Genomic DNA, 24672 nt, shown 5'->3' on the forward strand with positions numbered 1-24672 from the left:
TACCAACTTTTGCTTATTTCAAATTCTATTTCAAGTTCTAAACACTGTTAACACTCACTTTTTTAGCTCTGGCATCTCTGTTGGTTTCACAAGTTTAATGAGCCCTTTAAGTCTCTGCTGCTCTTTCCTCAGCTCAAAGGTTCTTAAATGAAGCTTTTTCCGGGACACACCATCTAATGTACTCCCTGATTTGATTTCTGTCATGAATGCATCCAAAGAATCCTGAGGTATAGATTCTGACAGAGCTGGCAAAAAAAAAAAAAAAAAAAAGAGAGAGAGAGAGATAATATTAATAGATAATATGTCTCTAAAAGGTCTAGAGACAATAGTTACACAGGACTTAAAATATTAAGGGCATAATAGTAATATAAAATGATACTAAGGTCATAGAATTGGATCTTAAGCAATCATTATGATCATACCAAATGTGAATTCCATTAAGATTGGCACCAAGGAACAGCACTGCCAAACAGCAATGGAACATATTTAATAAAGAACATTTTGGAAGATAACAGAATAAGAATAAGGAAAACCAGGCTAACCAATCTCCTAAAATTTCCCTCAAAAAGTGACAAGATATATTAAAGAAGAAAAATGGGGGGAAAAACACAAAATATAATTTAAATATAGCCCCCCCCCGTAAAGCAAAAAGAGTACTAATATAATTTTTAAAATATTGTTGTTCTATTTCAGATATGGAACAGAGAGTTTATTTCTATACAGAATGAAGAATTTGCAGTTTAAAAGGCTCACAGTATATACTACAAGAATAGTTAAAAACTGAATTCAACTACTAAAAATAACTGGTCAAAATTGACTAGAAGGTTAATATTTTGAGCCTCATCAAAACAATAACACAATTATACAATACTATAAAATATTGTTTCAAAGCAACTGAAAAAAGCTAATAAACCAGAAGTAATACAGATGGAAAAAAAAAAGCATAAAGTTATTTGAGTTGCACATAGGTCACCATTATTAATCTAATTTCAGTGACCTGTCCTGGTCCCATATCCAGGATATATAAAGAGGGTGTGTCCTGAACCCAAGCATCTACTATGTGTCAAACTGTGCTTAGAAAAATATTATCTCACCTGATCCTCACTACCCTAAAAAGGAGGTGCTATTATTGTTCTCAATACAGAGTTGTAATATTATAAAGTAATTCTTTTTTGAGGAAAGTAAGGAAGGAAATGCAATCAGGATAAAGTGACCACCAGGGTCATATAGCTAGTAACTGTCAGGTGTCTAAGGCCAAATTTGAACTCAGGTTCTCCTGACTCCAGGGCTGGTGCTCTATACATTGCACCATCCAGCTGTCCCAAGGCCAATTTTTCTTTTTTTAGATTGAACATGTGCAATTCTTTTAAATATATTTTCATATTCATCATGCTACACATGAAAAAGATCAAAAGATGAAAGAAAAAAAATGCAAGAAAAAAAAAAAAGGAAATAAACAACAGCAATAAAAAAGTGAAAATACTCTGCTTTGATCCACATTCAATTTCCAGAGTTCTCCCTCTGGATGTAAATGGCTCTTTTCATCACAAGCCTATTAGAATTTCCTTGAATCACTTCATTGTTGAAAAGAGCCAAGGCCAATTCTTAAATTAGATAAGAACATTAGAAAAGTTCATTCAGAACACAGGCAAAAATATCAAAAGAAATTATGAACATTAGAAATGGAATAGGGCACTTGCCTTAACAGATTTCAAAATGTATTAAAAACTTCCTGGCAATAATGTAATACAGAGAAACAGATCACTAGAACTATCCCAAAATAAAATCTTAAGAACATAAAAAAATAATATTTAATAAAAACACAAAGAAATGGAATCATTATTCAATTAAAACTCTTAGGAAAATTGGATAGCTATATGGAGAAAATAAATTAAAATCCATAATTCATACTAAGTAATGATATACTTTTAACTTGATAAATAGTATTAGTATTCAAATTTTTAATTTTAATAATTTTATATAAGAGTGGAAGAAAAAGTAGTGATATATTTAATACAATTTTCAAGAGTAAAAAATATTCATCTAGCAATCTAAAATGAGCAGAATGATGAAATGAGCTCCTGTGTCAACAAGCTCTGGGATACTGTTAAAAGGGATAAAGAATCCAATTATGCAAAAATATTCATAGATATTTTATTTGCAGTGACAAAAATGGAAAACGACCGGTCTGTTTTTTGGGTAATAGATAAATTATAATACATAATAATGCCACACAACTCATCCAAAATGATTAATACAATGAATTATGGAACAATCTAGAGGAAATGATACAAAGTAAAACCTATAACATACCAACTCTGCAAAAATTTTATGGATGAGGAAAGTAAGGCTTACAAAAGGTGATTTTTCCAAGATCACACAAGTGGTTTGGTTTTGTTTTTTAAAATTGAAATTGAAATCCAAGTCATCTATTATATCATATTGCCTGCTGCTCAAGATCATAGAAACTCCTTTCAATTTATTAAAAAAAAACACAATTGGCACTCAATAAATTCTTACTGAATGATCACATAAATGAGTCACTGATTCATTCATTTCTGTGTCTATATCTATGTTTCCAAATTGATCTAGCAAGAAGAAAATCAATTTTTAAAAAATCAGCATTCTACTGTCACCTCACTACAGTAAAAGATAAAGCAATCCTATTCCTGGCTTGTTTCAAAAGTTTCATAAACAAATCCACAAACCACTAGTGTATGTCTATCACTGAGAGATCAATCTATCTAAATTTTGAAAATCACCAGAAAGTCGATCATAGTCATTTAAAGATTTTCTATTAAGTTGTGTCAGGGAGTGCAAGGAGTACCCAGATTAATAAATTTACAGATCACTTAGAAATAATGAATGCGTCTTACTTTTGCCTGAGACTTTCAACTTCTCTGAAATCTCAGCAAGTTCTTTCTCTGCATTATTCAACTTTCCAATCTAAAAAAAATAAAAAATAAAAAAGTTTAGCATCAGTAAACAATCAGCCCTTTCATCCAGCTATACTACTAGGTCCATATCACTAAAGAGATCAAAGAAAAGGAGAAAGAACTTACAAGCAGTATTTTAATGATAGCTAAGAACTGGAAAACTAAGAAAGTACCCACCAACTGGGAAATGTCAGAACAAGTTGTTGTTAAATGAAGGTAATGGAACAAGAAATGAAAAACAAGATAATCTCAGAGCAAACTAGAAGGAATGCTATGAACTCATGCAGAATTCATTTATATAATGACAACATTTTAAAGAAAAATAACTTTGAAATACTTGAGAACTCTGATCAATGCAATGACCAACTATGATTCTAGAGGACCAAACTTGAAGGATACTACTACCCCCCTGCTAAATAAGTGACAGACTTAAAATGCAGAATGACACAAGCATTTTTGGATAAGCTTTTGTTCTGCTTGATTCTTCATAGTTAAAAGGGTTTTTCCTTTTCTTTTTAACTGTTTAACTGGAAGTAAAGGAATTAAGAGTGAATTAAAATAATTAGAAAAAAATATATATATTGTATGTATTTTCCTTTCCTATTCTCAGATCTTTGATTTGGAAAATCTTTTTTCTTCTCTTTTTTAAAACTGAAGCTGTAAGTGTTTTATCATACATATTATACACACACATATACATATACATATACACACGTACACACAGAGAAGCAAGGTACTAGTGCTTAAAGTGGCAAGGGTGGGGGTGGGGGGGACGAGGTGTTGGAAAGAAAGTGTTAGGAAAATCTACATGTAGAAAATGGAGCCTAAACTACATCTTTTTTTTGCTAAGGCAATTGGGGTTAAGTGACTTGCCCAGGGTCACACAACTAGAAATGTTAAGTATCTGAGACACTGAGCTACATCTTAAAAGCAAGAGAGACTCTTGAGGCAAAGGTAAGGAGGGAGTACATTCCTATGAAAGCACAGAAAGGCACAAGATTAAGTGCCATATATGAAGATAAGAAAGAAGGCCAAATTGGCTAGATCTGAGAATAAGAAAGGAAGTAATATCCAACAAGGCTAGAAAGATAGATTTGGGACAGGCTGAACTTGGCTTTTTTTTTTTTTTTTAAGCTAAATAGAAGAATTTTAATTTTATTCTAGAAGCAACAGGAAGCCATTGAAGTGGGTTAAATAAGAAAGTAATATAGATCTTCACTTAAAGAAAATTACTTTGGCAGCAACGTGTGGGATGGCTGGAGTATTAAGAGGTTTGAGGCAGATACCAATCATGAGACTGTTAAAATAATTTAGGTGACAGGTGATGAGGACCTAAATTAGAGCAGCAACTGTGTGAGTAAAGAGAAAGAGTTAGATGTGGCATAAGTAAAAATGACAGGATTGCCAACTGCTTAGTTATATAGAGTGAGAAGGCATGTGAGGTCCAGGATAAGGCTAAGCTTAAGCATCTGAGATACTGGAAGGATGGTGTTTTGGATAGAAATAGATAATTCTGAAAGAGGACTGGATTTAGGGGGAAAGATAATGAGCCGAGGTTTAACATATTAAGATGTGTCTGGAACACCCAGTTTGAAATACCAAATAGGCATTTGGCAATTCAGAATCGAAATGGAGGGAGCAGGGAGAATACTACAACTAGATATTTAGATCTGAGAGTTATCTATAGCTAGTTAAAATTTAAGGGAACTGATAAAGAAAACAAAAAAGAAAGATAAAGGGAAAAGAGAAGACCCTCCAAGAGAAAATTGTGGGAAATCCTCATTGGTAAAGTGATCAGCAAAGATCGAAGAGGTCAGACAGATGGCAAGCAAACCAATAGAGACTAGTGTCACAAAAATCCAAAGAAAAAATATCTATTGGACAAATGCAAGAGAAGTCAAGAAGCATTATATATGAGAAAAGATTATTTGGGAATCAAAAGATCATTGGTAATTTTGAAGAGAAATGTTTCAGTTGAGTGATTAGGTCAAAAGCACAATGGCAAAGGGTTAAGGAGTGAGTCAGAGGAAAGAAGGCAAAGGCATGGAATTTACACAGCTTTGAAGAAGTTTGGCTGAGAAAAGCAGGAGAGATATAGAACACAAACTCGAGGGAATAGATAGTAGAGCCCAGTAAAATTAGGTTTTTTTGGGTTTTTTTAATTTTTGGTTTTGTTTTTTAAGGTTAGAAAGTATGTTTGAAGACAGCTAGGAGAGAACCAGTTAACAGGGAAAGGTTGAAGATTTAAGAGATAGTAAGAATGACTAAGGATTAAAAGTGTTGGAGAAGACCAAAGGGGATAGACTCAAATGCACACACTCTTGGTAAAGAGAAGGGTTCTCTCTCATAAAGACTGGAAGAAAGGAAAAATAGGAGATACTGAAAATGTCAGAAGAGTGAGATTGAAAACACGAGGCAGACTTCAAATTTTATTTCACTTGGTCCAAAAGCACTGGTTAGTGACATTTTTTTCAGTGTAAGTCAATGGAATAGGAATTGGCTATCTAAATTCTGTAAACTGCCTGAAAGAAGGCTTAGAATTACCCTAAACAAGTAAAAAAAACCAAAAACAAAAACAAAGCAAAAAAACAAAAAAACAAACAAAAAAAAAAGGTACATTTTGGAATCTAATGCAAATATAATCTCAAAATGCATTTTATTTTTCCTTGTGAGCCCATGCTAAGAGTTATTTTACTTTTCCTAAATCTTGAAGATCTTTTTTCTTCTCTTTTTTAAAACTGAAGTTATACTTATTTCTCTATTTCAACACATTAAAGTATTTTATCATATAACAAATCTAAATAAAATAATGCTATAACTACTTCCATATTTACCAGTGAATCATAGGTCTCTGGCTTATCATCAATTTTTCCAGCTTTTTTCATCCTGTTAAGTCGCTTCTTCTCAACTAAGCCAGTTCGATCAAGGAATGTATCATCATCACTGTCATAATAATCTTCATCCTCCCAGTTCTTGGCTTTCCTTTTTCGAGATACTAAAGTATATTAAAAAAAAAAAAAAAAAAAAAAAAGTGAAAAGTTAGAAAAAAAATTTAAGGTTTTTTTTTTTTAACTGTCTTTTGTTTTTGTAACAGTTATTTCTGAAAATACTCTCCCTCCTTACTAGATCAAACTTTCCCTGTAGCAAAGAAAATATCTGACAGTGTCAATAACCTTCTGCCCTATTAGTCTTTCTCCTTTCTTCTGAGAAGTATTACATTATCTATTCTTCAGTACCACCAATGATTTGGCTACTCATAGTACAACTTTCTTTTAGTGATGTTTTCATTTGAATAGTTGTAATCATTGTATATATTATTCTTTGTGATCTGTTTATTTCACTCTGCATCAATTCATAGGATTATTCCCAAGTTTCTAGTGATTCTTCATGTTCATCATTTCTTACTATACTACAATACTGTATTATATCCATACACCACAGCTTTTTAAAAGGATGGAGGAAGTTAAGGGCAAGCTAACTTAGATAACAAAGATATTATAGTTTCATCTTTGACAGTTTTCATAAGAAATGCTGTTAAATGTCATCAGATGCCTTGCCTGGCTACTGACCCGCCTCCTGACGTAGCAAACCCAAAGCATCAAGCATTCGACAGGCTTCCAGGGAGCACTGGATCATTGCTTCCTTTTTCTTTCCTGAGTGAATGGCCTCAGCCACCAGTTGTTTTCCTGATGAATCATCCACAGGCAACCTATAATGATTGCAAATATCAATGAGGAAAAGGAACTTCATAGGTGATAATATTTGCCCCACATATCTGAATGGCTTAATTTAATTAAACAATTCAGCACATTTATTAAATCCCTATTATGGATGAGGCATTGTGCCTCATAAAAAACAACTTCTGCTCTCAAAAAGCTACAATTCATTAGATTATAAGCACCTTGAGGGCTTTTGCCTCTTTTTTGCCATAACAGTTCTTGGCAGACAGTAGACACTTAATAAATGTCTTTTGATTGTTTGATTATAGGAAGGGGATGGATACAATATGTACATAAATAAATAAAGTCAAACAATATAAAGATGATTGGGAAGATGAGAGATATCCTAGACTGCAATTCTTCTCCCATTACCAGAATGCAAAGAGCCAATAATGCAGCAAAACCAGCAACGATAGGAAGAGGAAAATGGAAAGAACCTGAAAAAATTAATTTTTTAAAACAGAAAAACAACTTAATACCAGCTCACCAACTACTCAGTCTCATCCACTTTCCCCCTGGGCCCATCCCATTGGCCCCCTGTGGCCCACACCACCTGTGCTGATCTGGGGCCAATGTTTCTACACAGTTTCAGGTACTGTCTTTTAGAATTTACTCTTTAATAGTGGCCCAAAAGGAACTGATCTCAGAGTGAGCGGAGGCTCATGAATCGGACCACTTCCAAGAACTTCAAAGGGGGATAAAATGTAAAGGAGGGAGGAGCCCAAAGGTACAGCACCTGCTGCAACTCTTTGAGTTATAACTTTTCAAGTTGTAAGAACTAAATAGTAATATCCAGCTGTACATTCTAAATTGTAAGAACTAAATAGTATTGTACAGGAATACATAATAGACATTTAACAAATGTGTTGAACTGTTTAATTGAATCAAGCCATTCATATGGCAACTCTCCAGGAGAAAAAAGGTAACCAACACAGAGATTTAGAAAAGAAATAGGGCCACAGATTACTTTCAATCATGATACTCTGAAATAAAAAAAGAATAAGGACTGGAGAAAGGAATAAAAGAATAAGAAACACCTTTATTACAAAACTATCACTAAGGAAAATCGGCAGTGATTGATAAAAACAGATAAAAATTTTACCAAGAAGGAAAAATAAACAAATATTTGAAGAATCAATCAACCCATAAGCATTTAGTAAGCACCTACTGCTGTGGAGGCAAAAAAAGAAGCAAAAGATAATTCAGATTCTGCTCTCCAGGAGCTCATAATGTAATAGAGGACACAACATGCAAACAAACATATGCAAAGAAAATTATATCCAGGACAAATATGAAATAATAAAGAGAGAAGGCACTGCAAATTAACAGGGATAGGAGAGGTTTCCAGTAAAAGATGTGATTTTAGTTTGAACTAAATGGAAGCAAAGTAAGTCAGTAGGTAGAATGGAAAAGGAATAACATTCCAGATATTCAAGACAAACAGAAAAATGTTCAGAGCTGAGACATGGCCATGTCTTGTCTGCAGAATAGCCTGGAGGCCAGTGTCACTGAATCAAAGAATATATGTCTAGGAAAAAGGTATAAAAAGACTAGAAAAGTAGAAGGGGGCTAGTTTATGAAAACAAAAGTCTAATCTACAAAAATGTCATTTTCATAGATGAATACAACAGTCAAAATCAAGATTTTACAAATAGCTCTAAAAGATCCACTGAAACAGCAATAAAGCAGCCTTATAAACCTTCATATTGATTTAGAAGAGCAATGAATTAAGTGAAAATTTAAAAGAAATGACAGAAATGAGAACTAACAATAAAGAAATCATCAAGTGCCAAAAGAAACTAGAGAATTAAAGAAAGGCAGAAATGATGTAGTTAAATGTAAATAACTATAATCTCTGGGGGGAAAAACAACAGAATTGCAGGGGCAGAAGAAAAATTAACTGAACAAAATTAAAATGTATACAAAGTTGTATAAAAATTATTTCAAGAGGGAAAGCATACTTGTTATGGGCCAGAATTCTGAACTTGAAACAAGCATGCTTACAAGGTACTAAGTGGAATCGAGGGAAAAAATAGTTATCTAGTTTAACATGGTTCAGTTTGAATGATTTAATCCTACAACAAATAATGGTTTCCTAGTGATATGATTGGTTTATACTCAGTGTAGAGCTTATAAGCTGGGAGCCTCAGCTAGGTTCATTCAGATACACAGATAGACAAAGACAAAAGCCTGGAAGCAGAAGCTTAAGCTCTCAGAACCAAGGGGAGGAAATTCAATTCGATCTTTGATCTTCCTGGTGGCTGGCCTGGCCTCTTGCACTTCCCCACTAAGACCAAGGCCAGACTGAAAGGCTCTCCAGAAAGCCACCCAGCATCAGGAAAGGAGACAATAAAGACTTTTGGACTTTTAACACCTGGCTGTCTTTGTGGTGACTACTGAACTGAAACGAAGGCTGCCCCAGAGACCTCCAGAAAAAATGAAATAAGAACATTACACATACTAATAATGGGAAGATCACAAAAGCATTCCTACACTAACTAGCTGGTGAGTTCTTCAAAGGAAGTTAGAAATTTGGTGAATGGGAAATGAGAGAGTATAATCCAAACATGGGGACCATTGGAGATGAGATATCAAAAGTCAAATATGGAAAATGGCTAGTCTAACAATGTGATAGGAAAAGAAATTATATAAAGGGAAATAATATAAAGAAAAGATGAAAAGAAATAGGTTGATAATTTTTAATTTTATACTAGAGGTAACAGGAAGTGAATAAAAATATTAGAGTAAGGGAGTTAAAAGGTCAGGGCTATAGTTTAAGAATATCAATTTGGTGAACATGTGAAAAATCAATCAAAAAAAGGAACAGCTAGTTCTCAGGTAGTTTTTTTTTCCTACTCGCTACTATAATGCTTCAAATTCCCCCCAAAGAAAAGTAAAACCCCATACGGAGGCAAAATGCAATAAATATCATGAAATACCAAAACCCAAACTCAGAACTAACTTCTTTTATAAATCTAGTACTCTTAAAATTCTTATTTAGGTAAAGTAAAGTTTAAATGTAATTAACTTGTAAAGGGAAATGGGAAGAACACCAACCTAACTCTGCAAAGCCAGGTACTATGTCCCTGTTCATCATATTCATATTCTAATTCTTCTCCTACAAAGGAAGGGAGAAAAAGAGAGATTTGTAATAACAACTGAAAATACCTTATTATATAAAATTCAGTTATTAGTTGAAATTGTTATACCAGAGGAAGAAAATAGGGTTAATCCTATCTAAAATATATTTTTAACCACATGAAATTACCATATATGATGAGAATTACAGAATATTACATGGCTAAGAAACAGAAAGTCTTAAGAACTTGATTCAATTTCCCCAATACTAAAGTTTTTTGCTAAGGAACTTGATGCAAAGCTTTTGGAATATTAAAAAAATATTCACTGTATAAACCTTTTTGACTGCAAGACTTTTGAGGATATCCTTCTCATTTAATCTAAACTTTTATATCCCCAGTACTTAGCAAAATGCTAGGTAAACAGTAGGTATTTAAATGTTTGCTGAAATTAATTACTGTGGAATCCAGAAGGAACACATTATCTTTGAAGGCACAGGTTAAGGCAGAATTTGAGCAGTTATACATCATACACAGGGAAAGTAGGTTTTAAGACATTTTTAATGTACGGCATTAAACTAGAATCTAAACCATAGAATCTATGGTATAGGATATGCACAACTTCTATTATCAAAAGTTATTTCACAGACCTTCTCTTTCAAAGAACCCCTGCAGAGCCTTTTTGGGATCCTTTATATAAAATGCCTCACGTTCCTGTTGAAACTCTATAACAATAGGATTCTCTTCAACTTCATCTTCAATGGCATCTTCTCCTGCAGGAGAGGGGTTAGGGGTAGAGTAAATCAAAGAGAACATTAGATATATTATTTAAGCAGGAAGAAAAAACAAATAGAAAATCTCACCAAAATCACCTATCTTATTTCAATAAAGAAGAGTTACGCTATACAAAATTGAAATAATAAATGATAATTCTCACCACAAATACCAAATGTGTTCCATTCATCAATATCTTAAAACCAGAAGGAAACTGATATAAAGGACAGGCCAGAGAAGTATAGCCTTTTAGGTGAAGTAGGTAAGTGCTATGAAAAAACTCACACCCATTTAAAAAAGGAAAAAAAAAAAAACTGAAACCATTCATTTACCAATTTGCCTTCAGGAAAAAATCTAAATTTTTTAATTTGGCAATCTCAGGCCTACCTCTACAATTTCCCTAAAATAGGAGTTTACTGGAATAGACTGTGGACCAGAACAAATTGTCAGCGTTTTCTCAAATTTCCCATGGTTGGTATGCGCTCACATTCTTTCATTTTAAGTCCTACCCTGATTTTAAAGCCCAGCTTCTCTGAAGCATTCCCCAAATGTTCAAGTCCTCAACTCCTGCAAGCATACTGTTCTTGTTATTTATTTGGTATACGTAGGACAGCTTATTTTGCTATTCTTCCTTTTATGCACATACATATTTTATATCCCTAGTGCTTAGCAGAATGCCATGACATGGTAGGTATTGGGAAGTTCCTTGATGCTATACAGAGATGAAGAGAATTAAATAACTTCTCTAGGCCCCATCTGTAAGAGGAAGAGTTTGACCTAAATGATCTTCAAAGTCTTTTCCAGCTCTATGATTCCATAAAACATCTGTCTTTTTCCTGAAAATATACATACACCTCTCTATATATAAACACACACATGCAAAGGAAAATTTTAGTATTTTTATTGGGTTCCTTTTTTTTTTCCCTGATGCTGGGGTTAAGTGACTTGCCCAGAGTCACACAGAGCTAGGAAGTATTAAGTGTCTGAGATCAGATTTGAAATCGGGGCCTCCTGAATTCAGGGCTGATGCTCTATCCACTGCGCCACCTAGCTGCCCCCTATTGGGTTCCTTTATGCACATTTTCAATGGCGACAAAAGGGAAAAAATTTTTGGTAGAGGGTCCCTACATTCACAGAATCTAAGCTGAAAGAGAGTCCTCTCATTGCAGACAAGGATACTGAGCCCAAGCTTTGAACTCCCAACTTCAGTGCTCTTTCCACTACAACCAACTGCTTCTCCTTGTCCATAAAAGAACTCAGAGCAAGAACACATGGGCCTTTTTACACAATGTGCTATTTACTTCACAGTCATCAAACCTTTCACTGGACAATTTCCTCACTGTTTACTGTACCACAAAGCAGGGCCTTCTCCCGAGAAGGTGACCACGTGGACCGGGATCCAGAATTAAATAACTGCAGTAAGTGCCTTGCCTATAACCAGGACAGAGTTTTTAAGGTCACTTACTCCAGCACTCTCCTCTTACAAATGGAGAAACTGAGGCTCAAAGAGTTTCGGTGGCTTGCTGCAGGAATGGGTTCAGACAATACACGGCTGGCCATAATGACAGCCTAAGTGGATTCTCATGAAGTTTCATTCACATTTATTACTCTTACTGTGAGTTAGTTCCGGACCTGTTGGCAGCTGGGTGACCTCAGGCCCACTTGTTTTAAAAGTGGGCATAACGACAGCCACTCCTCTACAGCCACAGTTCACAGAGCTAGTGGGAAGACCAAAGGGTCCCTTTCAAACACAAGATAAGAACTGACTTCCTTTGTTAAAGGCTTGCATCTCTTACCCATTCCCCAAGTACAGCCCATCTCGGTGTCCTGACTACTAGAGTTCCTCGTCTCTTCCGCGGCCCCTGCCTCCTCTTCCTCATCGGAGTCTTCCCCCAGCATCTTCTTCTCTAACTTCCTCTGCTGCTGCTTCCGCAAAGCCTTCAGCTGAGTTACCGTTAGCTCCGATTCCGCCTCCTTGTCATCTTCTGGCCCCTGTTGAATCAAGTAAAAGAACCCTTTAGGATGTGCGGGCAGAAGCCACAAGGAATTGTCCCGGAACCAGAAGGCGGAACCCCTGCTTCGGGAAGGCTGACGGAACGCCGCTACGCGCTCCGGAGGCGGGCCGCGGGCCCGCGGGGCCCCCTCCCCGGACTTCTCCTCACCTGCAGGATGAAAAGGCGCGTGCTGCCTCCGAAGCGGAGGACGTGGCCCACGCGGACGCGGCAGTAGGTGCGCGGCGGCACGCGACTTTTGTTGAGGAAGGTGCCGTGGGTGCTTCCCAGGTCGTACAAGTAGAAGCCGCGTCCGCGGGGGTCTTGTTCCCCGGCGGGGTCTCCTTTCCCGGCGGGGTCCCGCGCGCGGTGCTGCAGCACGGCGTGGAAGCGCGACACCGAAGGGTGCTCCAGGACCACGTCGCAGCTGGGCAGGCGCCCGAACACGCAGCGGCTCTGGCCCTCCAGACTGCGGCTGCTTAGGATGGTCCCGCCCTTCAGGGTCTCCAGGCTGTAGGGAGCGTCGGGAGGGCCCCCCCATTCTGGCTCCTTATAGGGGGGAGCCGGAACTGGGCTTCCGACCGGAGGAGCCCCAGGTGCTGCTCTGCACGACCGCGGCTTGTCCTCGGCTGGGGGCCCGGGTCCGGGCTCCTCCTCCACGTCTCGCCGCCGGAGCGGCCGGGCTCCCCGCTCTCCAAGACCGCCGGCCCGCGAAGGCTCCTTTTTCTCCTCTTTCCGCTTCTCCTGCTCCCGGGGAGCGGGGCCCGGGCCATGATCTCCCGGCCCCGAAGGCAAGGGCAGGACCGGCTTTTTGAAGTCATCCTCGGGTGGCTCGGAGCGGGAGCCCAGCTCAGGCTGAGAGGAGAGCTCCGCCATCTTCGCGGAGTCCGGTATTTAATAGTGTCCGCCGGAAACCAGACTCCGAGAGCTCCAAGTTCCGCGCTTCGGCTTCGAGCTCTCCGCGGGAAGGGGACGGGCCGGAGCTTACCAACTTCAATAACCTCCCCCGAGCCCTGCAATCCACCCACTGGAGCGAGTTACAGTTCGAATACTATCGAATAAAAGGCGAAGACTTGGAAAGGGAAGACGCCTTTACGTGTGGCCATGCTTGGTGACGACTTCCGGCGGCCGTCTCCGACTGCAAGAGAGGAGCTTCCGTCAGCGACCAAGTTCGGTGGGCTCTGTTCTCGATCCTCCGCGCAACGTTCCCCGGCCGTGCTCTCTCCCACGGGCGTCTCCGGGGCTTCTGGGCCTTGCTCAGACGTCGCCCCCCTCCCAGCCGCTCCCCTGGAAACCGGTAAATATCCTCCCCACAGCACCCCACCTCCACACCTCCTTCAGTCCAGGGGCTGGTCGGGAGGGACCTCCGAGGTTATCCAAGGTTAACCCTTGGTCTTCCTGTGGCGGAAAGTGACGCCTAGAGAATTTAAGGGGTCATTAGTGAGTGACAGGTTTCAAACCCAGGACCTCCCACTCTAGCACGCCTTCCACTGTACCAGGCCAGCTCACATCAGCCTAGCCCCCGGAGTTTTACTGACGGGGAAACTGAGGCCAGTGAAGGCCAGGGACGGGCTCTGATACAGATAATCAACGTCCCAACTGGTGCTGAATCCTGCTCTTCAGCTTTCCAATGTGCAGTTCTTTTTTCTGTCCCATACTCTCTCTCTGTTTTGACTGTTGCCAAGGATCCTTCAAGATGATTCCTGAACCTATGTGCCCCTCCCCCTCACAAAGGAAGAAAGTTGTAAGGAACCCCAGAGGCCATCTAGTCAACCTGAACATGAATAGAAATTCCCTCAACAATATTCTTTATTATTATTATTTTTTTTTATTTACAAAACATATGCGTGGGTAATTTTTCAACGTTGACCCTTGCAAAACCTTCCCCCCACCCCCTCCCCTAGATGGCAGGTAGTCCAATACATGTTTGTAATGTCCGGACTAGCTTTCTGGAGGTCCTCCAGACGGACCTTGGTCTCACCACGAGGATGGTCAGGAATAGTCTAAAGTCTTTATTGTCTCTTTCACAATCTGTACACTCTGACTGACTGTGTCCCCAGTTCTCTCAGTCCTTAAATACCCCATTACAATTACATCATTACAGCATACTGAGTATGTGTGAACTAGAGAACCATTATATCATCATGCTAATTAAGTATGTGTAAACTAGAGAAACATCATCTCATCAATCACAGAGTTAATACCTTGTTGTAAGTATCCTTGTTTCAAGTATTCTTCTCCAGAGTTCTGACCCTCTACATATATTAAATATGTTAAAGTATATGTTAAATCCAATATATGTATACATTTTATACAGTTATCTCGCTGCACAAGAAAAATCGGATCTAGAAAGAAAAAGACCTGAGAAGAAAAACAAAAATGCAAGCAAACAATAGCAAGAAAGAGTGGAAATGATATGTCGTGGTCCACACTCTCTGAGTATAGGTGGCTCTCTTGATCACTGAACAGTTGGAACACTCTCATTGTTGAAGAGAGCTATGTCCATCAAAGAACAACATTCTTTACAAAATATCATCCAATCTTTATTCAAAGATTACCCCTAAAAGGGAACCCAAAGCTTGAGAAGGAAAAAACCACATTGAACGTTGGGATACCTCCAACTACTAAGATGTTTTTCCTTATTTCAAGCCAAAATTTTCTCTTTTGAAAAAAAGAGGAAAAAGTCAAATACTTTTTCAATGTGAAAACTTTTCAAAGATAGCAATCAAATCCATCTTCAAGTTTTTCTTTTCTCTAGGTTAAATATACCCAGTTTTCTTTCAGTACTTCCTCATTTAGTAGGATTTCTTGATGTAACCAGCAAGGCAGCAGAGCATGGCCTAGTGGAAAGAGTTCTAGAACTGAAATTACAAAAACTGGGCTTAATTCCCACTACTGATTCTTTTTTTTTTTTTTTTTAAATTAATTTTATAATTATAACTTTTTTTGACAGTACATATACATGGGTAATTTTTTACAACATTATCCCACTCACTTCTGTTCCAAATTTTCTCCTCCTTCCCTTCACCCCCTCCCCTAAATGGCAGGCATTCCCATACATATTAAATATGTTATAATATATCCTAGGTACAATATATATGTGCAGAACTGAATTTCTTGTTGCACAGAGAGAATTGGATTCAGAAGGTAAAAGTAACCTGAGAAGAAAAACAAAAATGCAAACAGTTTACACTCATTTCCCAGTGTTCCTTCTCTGGGTGTAGCTGATTCTGTCCATCATTGATCAATTGGAACTGGATTAGATCTTCTCTATGTTGAAGATATCCACTTCCATCAGAATACATCTTCATACAGTATTGTTGTTGAAGTGTCTAATGATCTCCTGGTTCTGCTCATTTCACTCAGCATCAGTTCATGTAAGTCTTTCCAAGCCTCTCTGTATTCATCCTGCTGGTCATTTCTTAAAGAACAATAATATTCCATAACATTCATATATCATACATAACTTATTCAGCCATTCTCCATTTGATGGGCATCCATTCATTTTCCAGTTTCTTGCCACTCCAAAAAGGGCTGCCACAAACATTCTTGCAGATACAGGTCCCTTTCCCTTCTTTAGTATTTCCTTGGGATATAAGCCCAGTAGTAGTACAGCTGGATCAAAGGGTATGCACAGTTTGATAACTTTTTGGGCATGATTCCAGATTGCTCTCCAAAATGGCTGTATTCTTTCACAACTCCACCAACAATGCATCAGTGTCCCAGTTTTCCCACATCCCCTCCAACATTCATCATTATCTTTTCCTGTCATTTTAGCCAACCTGACAGGTGTGTACCCACTACTGATTCTTAGTGACTTTGTGAGCTTGGATGACAACTTTAAACAATGTAAAATACCTGTAAAATATGGATAGTAATAATTATAGTATCCATCTCACAGGATTTTTGTGAGGTTTTAATGAGAAGCACAGGTAAATAACTTGGCAAACTTCAAAATGTTACATAGGTGTCAGTTCTTTTACTTCCTGGCTTGCCATGGTTAAGGCATGTGTCATCAGGAAAAAAGATGAGCTGGTCACAAGAGCATGAGATAACCAATGGAAGACTCATTTGTTCAACTTTCTTTCAGATATTCCTAAGAATAAGGGAAGACAGCCAACATATTAGGTGGAAACCCTGTTGCAAACTTAGGGAAAGATTGCAAAGGAATCTGATAGAATAGGTAAGCATGGATGGATTGCAATCTGCATCCACATCAATATCCATAATTGGATATAATATTTTAGTTCTCTGAACAGGCCTGAGTGTAGCCAGACTTCTCTGCTCATGGAAAGCTATTTCTCTCTTAATTCAGCCTAGAATCATGCTCATATCACACTGTTGACTCTTGTAATGTTTGCAGTCCATTAAATCTCCTAAATCTTTTTTAGATGAACTCCTTTCTCTCATTCTTGTTTAAACAGCGCTACAAATGGAAAGTGGGTTGAGCTGCCAAATCTAGGTTCTGTCTCTATAAAGGAAAACTTTGGGTGGAGCTTAGGGCTCTACTTTCCAGCCCTCTAATTAAAGGGGAGGGGAGGCAAGGCTGAATTAAACTGGGGTGGGGGGGATGCAGAAGGGGAGTAAAAAGGCATTCACTACCTTCCTGAGGTCTTCTATTCCATTTTAAGCTGATTTTTAAGGAAGTTTTTCCTTATATCAAGCCTATATCTGCCTCTTAGCATTGTTCTTAGTTTTACATTTCCCTACTTCTGGATACTATGCATGCTATCATAGCATTGTTACCATTACTGACTGCTTTAAAGTTTTGAAAGATTTTTACATATAGAATCTCATTTAAGCCTCACAACAACCCTATTGGGTACATAATACAGGAGCTGTTATTATAGCCATTTCACAGAACTACAAATATCAGAAACAGGACGTGAACCCAGGTTTTCTTGACTTTTTAATAAAACTAAAACTACCTTAGCTTTGATAACTGCTGTCTATGAGGTATCAGTTTGCTTGATTGTGATGATAAACATCTTTTTTTTTTTTTTTTTTTTCAGATCAGAAATCAGGTGTTTCGTCAATGAGAATTATGCTGATGCTTCTTCAGTACTGCTGCTGCATACATTTTTCTAGGTCATTTTAGATGGCCCGACTTCTTACTCTGACAAGAATGATGTAAAAAGGTGATTTAACCAACTTGCTTTCTGTTTTGGAAGCCTGTTTTGTGAATTTGGAAACATTGCTCTTGTCAGACTTAATCTAACAACTCACTCTCAAAAATGCTAAGATACTGGGGAGAGATCCCAATATCATCCAACCAAGCTAACAGAAGCTCCTTTGATTTGCTCCCACGGGAGTTCCGACTGGTGGAAGTCCAAGATCCACTCTTGCACCAACCCTCTGCTAATAAGCCACGGCCAACCACCATGTTGGACATCCCATCAGAGCCTTGCAGCCTCACCACCCACACAATCCAACTGATCCAGCACAACCGTCGCCTTCGAAGCCTCATTGCCACAGCCCAGGCCCAGATGCAGCAGCAGGCTGAGGGCATCAAAACTGAAGAGAATGAACCTCTTCCATCCTGTCCAGCTTCACCCCCCCTCCCTGATGACCTGCTTTCTTTGGATAACAAGACTGGCAAAATGCCATTCCAAATCAGGCATAGTGATCCCGAGAGTGACTTTTACCGGTAAGGTAGGGATGTAACATAGAATATCTACTTAAGAGAACATGCATAATGAGTTGACCCAATCTATTTTAAGTACATAGTTAACTATGTAAAATACAGTCATTGCTCTAGAACTGGCAAGCTGTTTACTTTGTTCCTCTAGGTATTGAGTAATTCATATCAAGTGAGTAAGAAAGAATGTATTACTTTATTCTCTAACTTAGCAAGCCTTTTATTAAAAAATTAGGTTTTGAAAATAAAACATTTCTATTTAGAGGAACCTTTAACAATACAGCTTTATCTTACAGGCATGAAGTTGTTATCAGTAAGATAGAAAAGTAGAAGTTTTGCCATAGCTTTCAGGTTTTAGATTTTCCCCCCTATTTTCTCCCTTTACCTTTTCCCTCCTCTTTTCCCACTCTCCGTAATGTACAGTCATCTTATCCTATTCTTCCCCCCCCCCCCCCCCCCTATTTTTTTATAGATTTTGAGAGAGTACCTTTCTGGATATAATATTGTTCCCACTTCAACCCATTCTGGATGCAAATAGGATTTCAGAACTATCAGCCCTCCTCTCCCATCTAATTCCTCTTTGTCACTTATTACTCTGGCATCTCATTCATATAGCATGTTGTGTTGTTTTGTTTTGTTTTGTTTAATAAGAGCTTGGGGGAGGGGGAGACATGGTTCCTTTGCTTTCATTTCTGTTCTTTCCTCTAGCCTGGAACCCAAAATCCAGAACTTTACCCTTCTATAACTGCCCTCAGCCAGCAGCTACTTTGACCCACTGATTCTGCACTCACCAGGAGTGTGCTGTTTCCTTCTTGTCTCAGCAGCACAACCAGGCCTAGCATTTCTTATCAACAGAGGTTCCTCCATTTTCCCAAACTCAGACCCCAATTCCCCCCACTATCCAAAAGGTGAAAGTTCCTATGGTTGAGGCTGAAGCTATCTCCAAACCTAGATAGCCCCAGGTCTTTGAGTTTGCTGTTTCAGCGGAGCTAGCCTAGAGTGGTTTATAATTTACACAAACCAAATCTCCATCAAAGGGGTCTTTCCTTGGATCTTCTCCATTTGTCCCAGGAGGACCCTTTTCTGCCTCAACTCTCATATGTTTTTAAATATGTATTTGCCCTGCAGTGAATTTTTTAAATTTATTTTTGGGGAAAATCTGGACCTATTTTCTGACCTATTTAACCATCTTCCCAGAATCCTCCTGGGTTTGGGTTTTTTTGTGTTTTGAGGGTTTTATTTGCATACTATCATTAATTCTTTATCATGAAACTACATGTCATATTTATATGTCAAACATATCTTTGATAAATAGTAAATTTTTCCAGTATAGCCAAAATTTTGTTTGTTTGTTTTTAATAAAAATCTATTTTTTCTTGCTATCTTTTCCCTACCCTATTTGCAAAGGCAAAGCTATAGGAGGGAGACACTCACTAATGTGCATAATAAAAAACATTATTTTATTTACATTTCTTTAATTATTAGTGATTAGGAACATTTCATATGGCTAATGATATTTCTTCTCAAAACTGCTAGGTCATATCTTTTGACTTTCTATTAGGGAATTTGTCATATCTATGTTACCCTTAGTACTTTGCTGGAGGACTTGACTGTTTCAAATAAAAGCACATAGCAAAGTGGAGAATATTTCCCCCGTTGGCAGTGTTTATCCACATGTGACTGTTTTGTACCAACCACAAGCTTAAAGAACTGTTCGATTTTAAATTATTTTTGTTTATAGTTATATAAGCTATTTGCAGAACTAGGTAATGTTGTTATTGCACTCAAAGTTCACAAGAGGTAAGTGAATATGTTAGATAGTAATAACTAAAAATAATTATTATATCCATAGATTAGTGCATGGAAACACAGGGGTTTAAGTTAGCTAAAAGAAAATATAGTTGGGAGTGTCTAGGATATGCTCAGACAGTATGAGAAAGAAACTAAGGGAGTTAACTTGACCCAAATTTTCCTATAACAATGAAAAGTGAAAAAATCCTAGAAAGGCAGGAATAGGTTTCTGCCAGTGTGTGCCCTTATAACGTTGCTCTCTCTGTGCTTTCAGAGGAAAAGGAGAACCTGTGACTGAATTGAGTTGGAATTCCTGTCGTCAGCTGCTCTATCAGTCAGTAGCCACAATCTTAGCTCATTCAGGCTTTGAATGTGCTAATGAAAGTGTCCTAGAGACTCTAACAGATGTGGCTCATGAATATTGTCTTAAATTCACCAAGCTGCTGCGCTTTGCTGTGGACCGAGAGGCCCAGTTGGGGCAGACTCCCTTCCCTGATGTTATGGAGCAGGTGTTTCATGAGATGGGCATTGGCAGTGTGCTGTCCCTGCAGAAGTTCTGGCAGCACCGAATTAAGGACTATCACAGTTTGATGTTACAGGTGCGGAGTATGAAGAAGTAAATAATTAAAGGAAACTCAATCGAGGTTCTCAGGTTCCCTTCTTCCTCAAGTTGTAGTAGGGACTAAAAATTGTAGGAAAAGGGAAGAATCTTAATCTTTGGTAATCTTGTCCTATTACTGTTGCCTAGACCTCATTCTCTCTTTTCAGTTGGGTGCCCAACAGTAATAATCTCTAGAGATTGAAACTAGATGACAAGATGTGCTATTTAAAAAAAAAAAAAAAAAAGGTAAAGACCAAGAGAAAGTAAATATATTCAGGGCATTGAACTCTAGACCAGAAATTCCTGTTCAATCTGATTTGTGACCTTAAGCAAACTTCTTGGTCATTGCTTCAGTTTTCCCCAAAGCTAAATGGGATAAAGTATTTTCTAATATGTAAGAAAAAAAAGTCTTCCTTACCCTAGTAGGTGCGCATACCATATATAGTTATACTTAAAAGAAACTTTGGTATACATATATTGCTAAATGTTAGTTTTTATTACTAAAAATAGAAGCTTTTTTACAGTCCTTCCTATTTTGTATCATCTTTCTTTACATTTTCTACATATAGCTCTGTCATATGAAAAAACTTTTTTACCTCTCATGCCTTCCTTTTTTTAAAACAAAACTCCTTCGACTTTGAACTTATTTTAAATCTCTCTGTCATTCATACTCTTCCCTTTCCAACCCGTTTACCCCCTTTTTTTCCCAGGGAAAGAAAGATAATGAAGACCAACTTGCCTTCATCATTCTTTTGGAAAACTTTGTCTCTTGCCTGCTGACAGGTTAGCAAGAAGCTCTCTATGGAGTATGAGAAGATTGTAAATCCTGAGAAGGCCACAGAAGATACCAAACCTGTGAAGATCAAAGAGGAGCTTGTCAGTGATATCACCTTCCCTGTCAGTGAGGAGTTGGAAGGAGACTTGGCGTCAGGTGATCAATCTCTGCCTGTAGGAGTGCTTGGAGCTCAGAATGAACGGTTCTCATCCAACCTGGAGGTTGAAGCTTCTCCACAGGCTTCAGGTAGGACAAATTCTCTTATTCTATGACACTGACCCATTCATTCAGCTACTCTTAACTGCTTTTGCATCCTTCCATATGAAAACAGACTAGAGGAAATGATAGCTGAACTGGAGATAAAAGAATGAAAGAGAAAGGGAGAAGAAAAGAAAATTAGATGAAAACCCTAAAATTTTAAAATGCCAGGTCACAAGATATCTTAACTGGATGCTTGGATTCTGAAGATATCTTCTTTCTACTTTGTCTGTTCTTTTTGGAAAAATAGATTGAGCTAGAAGAAGCATTCTCCAAAATGACTTTTAATTTATGGGATGATTTCAAGAAAGTTGCTGAGTGAGTCACATTATCTTCTCTTCAAAAAGATTGGGAAGCATAAAAATGCACCTCCTAGTTCAGCCATTTAATTTTGCAAATATAAAATGCCATTTAGAGCTTCATCATTTTCTTTTGCCCAATTAAATGATTAACCAATAATAGGACCAATCAATATCCCCTTACATCATAATACTATTATTATTAATAATAATATATAATATAGTTTTATTCTGGCCTCTTATGGTGTCATGGCTCTTCATGGCTATAAGATCCAGAATTCCCCAACCAGGGGAACTTTTAAGCCTCTCCTTAACCAAGGGACAGCCTTGACATCAAACAAAGAGACGAGAGCTCCAGTTTGATTATAGAAGTGCTTTAATCTGGCTTACTGTCAAAAGAGTCAGTGGGTCCATATTCAGCAAGAGCTGAAAAGAGATCCAGGGTAATTATAGAAATCAAGCAAAGGGAGTTAAGTTATAGAACAATTAATGCAGTTTGACTAATTGGGTTACTGCTTGGGAATGAGGCTTGATTCCCAGGCCCAGGATCCGGGTGTATCAGGTTAGTGCAGGTGATCAGATATTCAGACACTCAAGGCCATGTGCTAGTCAGTTTGAATTAAGTTACCACGCTCACACAAGGTTATTTGCTGGGTACTGTCCTTTAATGGCCTTCTTATTCTTTGTTAGGGCTTTCACCCCAATAGCAACCCTCTCAAACATCCCAGTAGAGACCCCACGTTCCACTGCTCTGAAGCCCTTGTTACTGTCCCAGATGGCTGTGCCACTAGGACATAAATTTGGCAGGTCCTCCTAAGGTGGAAAGGCTTTAAGTACAGATTCATCTAGTGTTAGACTCTATATTATTATATAGAAATAAACCTAAATATGTTCAAGGAGTATCATCACTGAAGGGCTGCAAAGTGTTGAAATTTTTGGCCATACCAACTCTCAAAGATGATACACTTAGTTATTACCAGATTGGAAGCAGCATTGTAGAACTAGTACCTACATTAATACATTATAGATCCTTGAGGTTTTAGTGGTAATAGTGGTAGACTTGAGAGAAGTCAGACCTCCTTTTCTTTTTTTTTTTAATGTTTTTAAAATGTCAGGCAAAGAGCCTCTTAAGTAGGAAAAAAAGTTGGAGAGCGTGGCTTGAGAAAAGAGTCTGAGAGAAATTACTGAAAATTCATAGAGCAGTCTACCATTCATAGATAGAAAACTTCTCCCATCTCCGGATCAGACATGGCCAAAAAATATTTGGCCAAATGAGGAGAAAAATAGTCTACTTTTTTCTACCTGGAACAGTGTCAAGAAGCCAGAACAAAGGGCCAGAAGACAGGTAACTTGTAAGACAGGAAAGCAGAGGAAGTTATTTCCATAAGTCCCTGAACTGGGCAAGGAAACTCCCAAACTTTTAATCTCCCCTTAAATATGCTGTGTTCAGGGTTCATTTACCTTTGAAAGTGATATTATGGAGGGCAACTGCCATGATTTTTCCTGGAGATAGCTTCTTTGTCATAGACAGCACTAGGCTGCATGGACTATTTATCTGACCTACTATTATATTTCTTATTTATATTTATTTATGTCTTTACTAACCTGCATGCATTTGTTTTTTTGTAACTGCTGGGCTGCTTCTAGGTGCTGAGGTAAATGCTTCTCCTCTTTGGAACTTGGCCCCAGTAAAAATAGAATCACAGGAGAGTGAAGAAGGCACTGTCTCTGGGCATGGCGTGCTGGGCAGTGACGTCTTTGAAGAGCCCATGTCAGGCATCAGTGAGGCTGGGATACCCCAGAGCCCCAACGGCTCAGAAAGCAGCTATGGATCCCACTCCCCTGACAGCCTCATGGGATCCTCCCCTGTCTTCAACCAGCGCTGCAAAAAGAGGATGAGGAAAATATAAGAGGAAAAGGAAGACTTTTTTCCTCCTGACCAACAGGGTGGCAATCACACAAGAACACATCCCCATGAACAGTGAATTGCTATGGAGCGGTCCAAAGGCTCCAGAGACCATTCCCAAAATCTCCAAAAATAGATTTGGCTGAAAGTGTTTCTTACCCTTCATGGAGACTGTCAGAACAGTTTTGTGTAAACAAAAACTAAAACAGAAACCAAGGTGCTGATGATGAGACCAGAATTCTGTTTTGGTTTTTTAACACTGATTTTGATGTGTTGTGATGACTTGGGATCAAGTTAGTTCACCACTAAATCTGGTTCCTCTTTTCTACCATGAAAAACACAAATATGCTGCAGCCCATCTCAGTGAGAGATAATTATGGTGATCAAATTTGTTAAAACTATTACTTAAATAGCTATGTTTAGATTTAGATGCTGTATGCATAGGATTTTGTATATATTTATTTTGTTTGGTTTACTTTGATAACAAATGGAAGTCACTGTGAATCAAATATTGGTGCTTCAAAGCAAATGACAACACAAATAAATGGCTTCTACCAATTAAGGTCAGTAGTGTTGCTCATGAAACTTTTATTTTAATAGCTAGAGACCTGTGGTGACACATCATATGACCTCCTCTCTCCCCACCCCACCCCCAACCCTCCTTTCACTTCATTGTATAGCTTTTCTTTTTCTTTCTTGTCCTGCAGTCCTCTAAAGTATGTCTTTCCCACTAGTCCCTTTTTTGCAATGTAATTACCTTGTTTTATCCTCTCTTCTTTCCTCTTCTTTCACATTTAAATATGTGTGAATGTGGAGCTTTATTAAGAACCTACAATTTGATTTGGAAGACTGATGCCTTGTAAAAGAGGCAGAGCAGAATGTGGCTAGGTTAATTAAGTAAAACTGG

The 24672-nt window shown here is 38.1% G+C and overlaps 2 protein-coding genes across 10 annotated transcripts in view; one reads left to right on the forward strand and one right to left on the reverse strand.

Moving 5' to 3' along the window:
- Window positions 1-13637, reverse strand: part of SLC4A1AP (solute carrier family 4 member 1 adaptor protein) — a 27812-nt gene extending 14175 nt beyond the window's left edge. For all 8 annotated transcript variants that reach the window (XR_012486193.1, XM_074288299.1, XM_074288301.1 and 5 more), the window contains exons 1-8: window positions 12669-13637; window positions 12303-12498; window positions 10383-10505; window positions 9713-9773; window positions 6506-6645; window positions 5771-5931; window positions 2877-2946; window positions 59-245 (exon numbers count right to left, since the gene is read on the reverse strand). Coding sequence is in view for 7 of the 8 variants with exons in the window: in XM_074288299.1 (XP_074144400.1) it covers window positions 59-245; window positions 2877-2946; window positions 5771-5931; window positions 6506-6645; window positions 9713-9773; window positions 10383-10505; window positions 12303-12498; window positions 12669-13373 (1643 nt within the window). In the remaining variant the exon portion in view is untranslated. The remainder of the gene's footprint in view (window positions 1-58; window positions 246-2876; window positions 2947-5770; window positions 5932-6505; window positions 6646-9712; window positions 9774-10382; window positions 10506-12302; window positions 12499-12668) is intronic.
- Window positions 12979-24327, forward strand: SUPT7L (SPT7 like, STAGA complex subunit gamma). Of its 2 annotated transcripts, XM_074288306.1 has the most exons (6): window positions 13421-13794; window positions 16588-16680; window positions 17510-18144; window positions 20201-20525; window positions 21311-21548; window positions 23507-24327. In XM_074288306.1, exons 3-6 carry the CDS (start codon window positions 17732-17734, stop codon window positions 23767-23769), a joined length of 1239 nt encoding a protein of 412 aa, XP_074144407.1. In that variant the 5' UTR covers window positions 13421-13794; window positions 16588-16680; window positions 17510-17731; the 3' UTR covers window positions 23770-24327. The 2 variants fall into 2 exon arrangements, with proteins under 2 accessions (XP_074144406.1, XP_074144407.1); XM_074288305.1 differs by lacking the exon at window positions 16588-16680 and having other exon boundaries at window positions 12979-13794.
- Window positions 24328-24672: the final 345 nt, after the last annotated feature.

Source organism: Sminthopsis crassicaudata, chromosome 2 (assembly GCF_048593235.1).
Source record: "Sminthopsis crassicaudata isolate SCR6 chromosome 2, ASM4859323v1, whole genome shotgun sequence".
Classification (NCBI taxonomy): domain Eukaryota; kingdom Metazoa; phylum Chordata; class Mammalia; order Dasyuromorphia; family Dasyuridae; genus Sminthopsis; species Sminthopsis crassicaudata.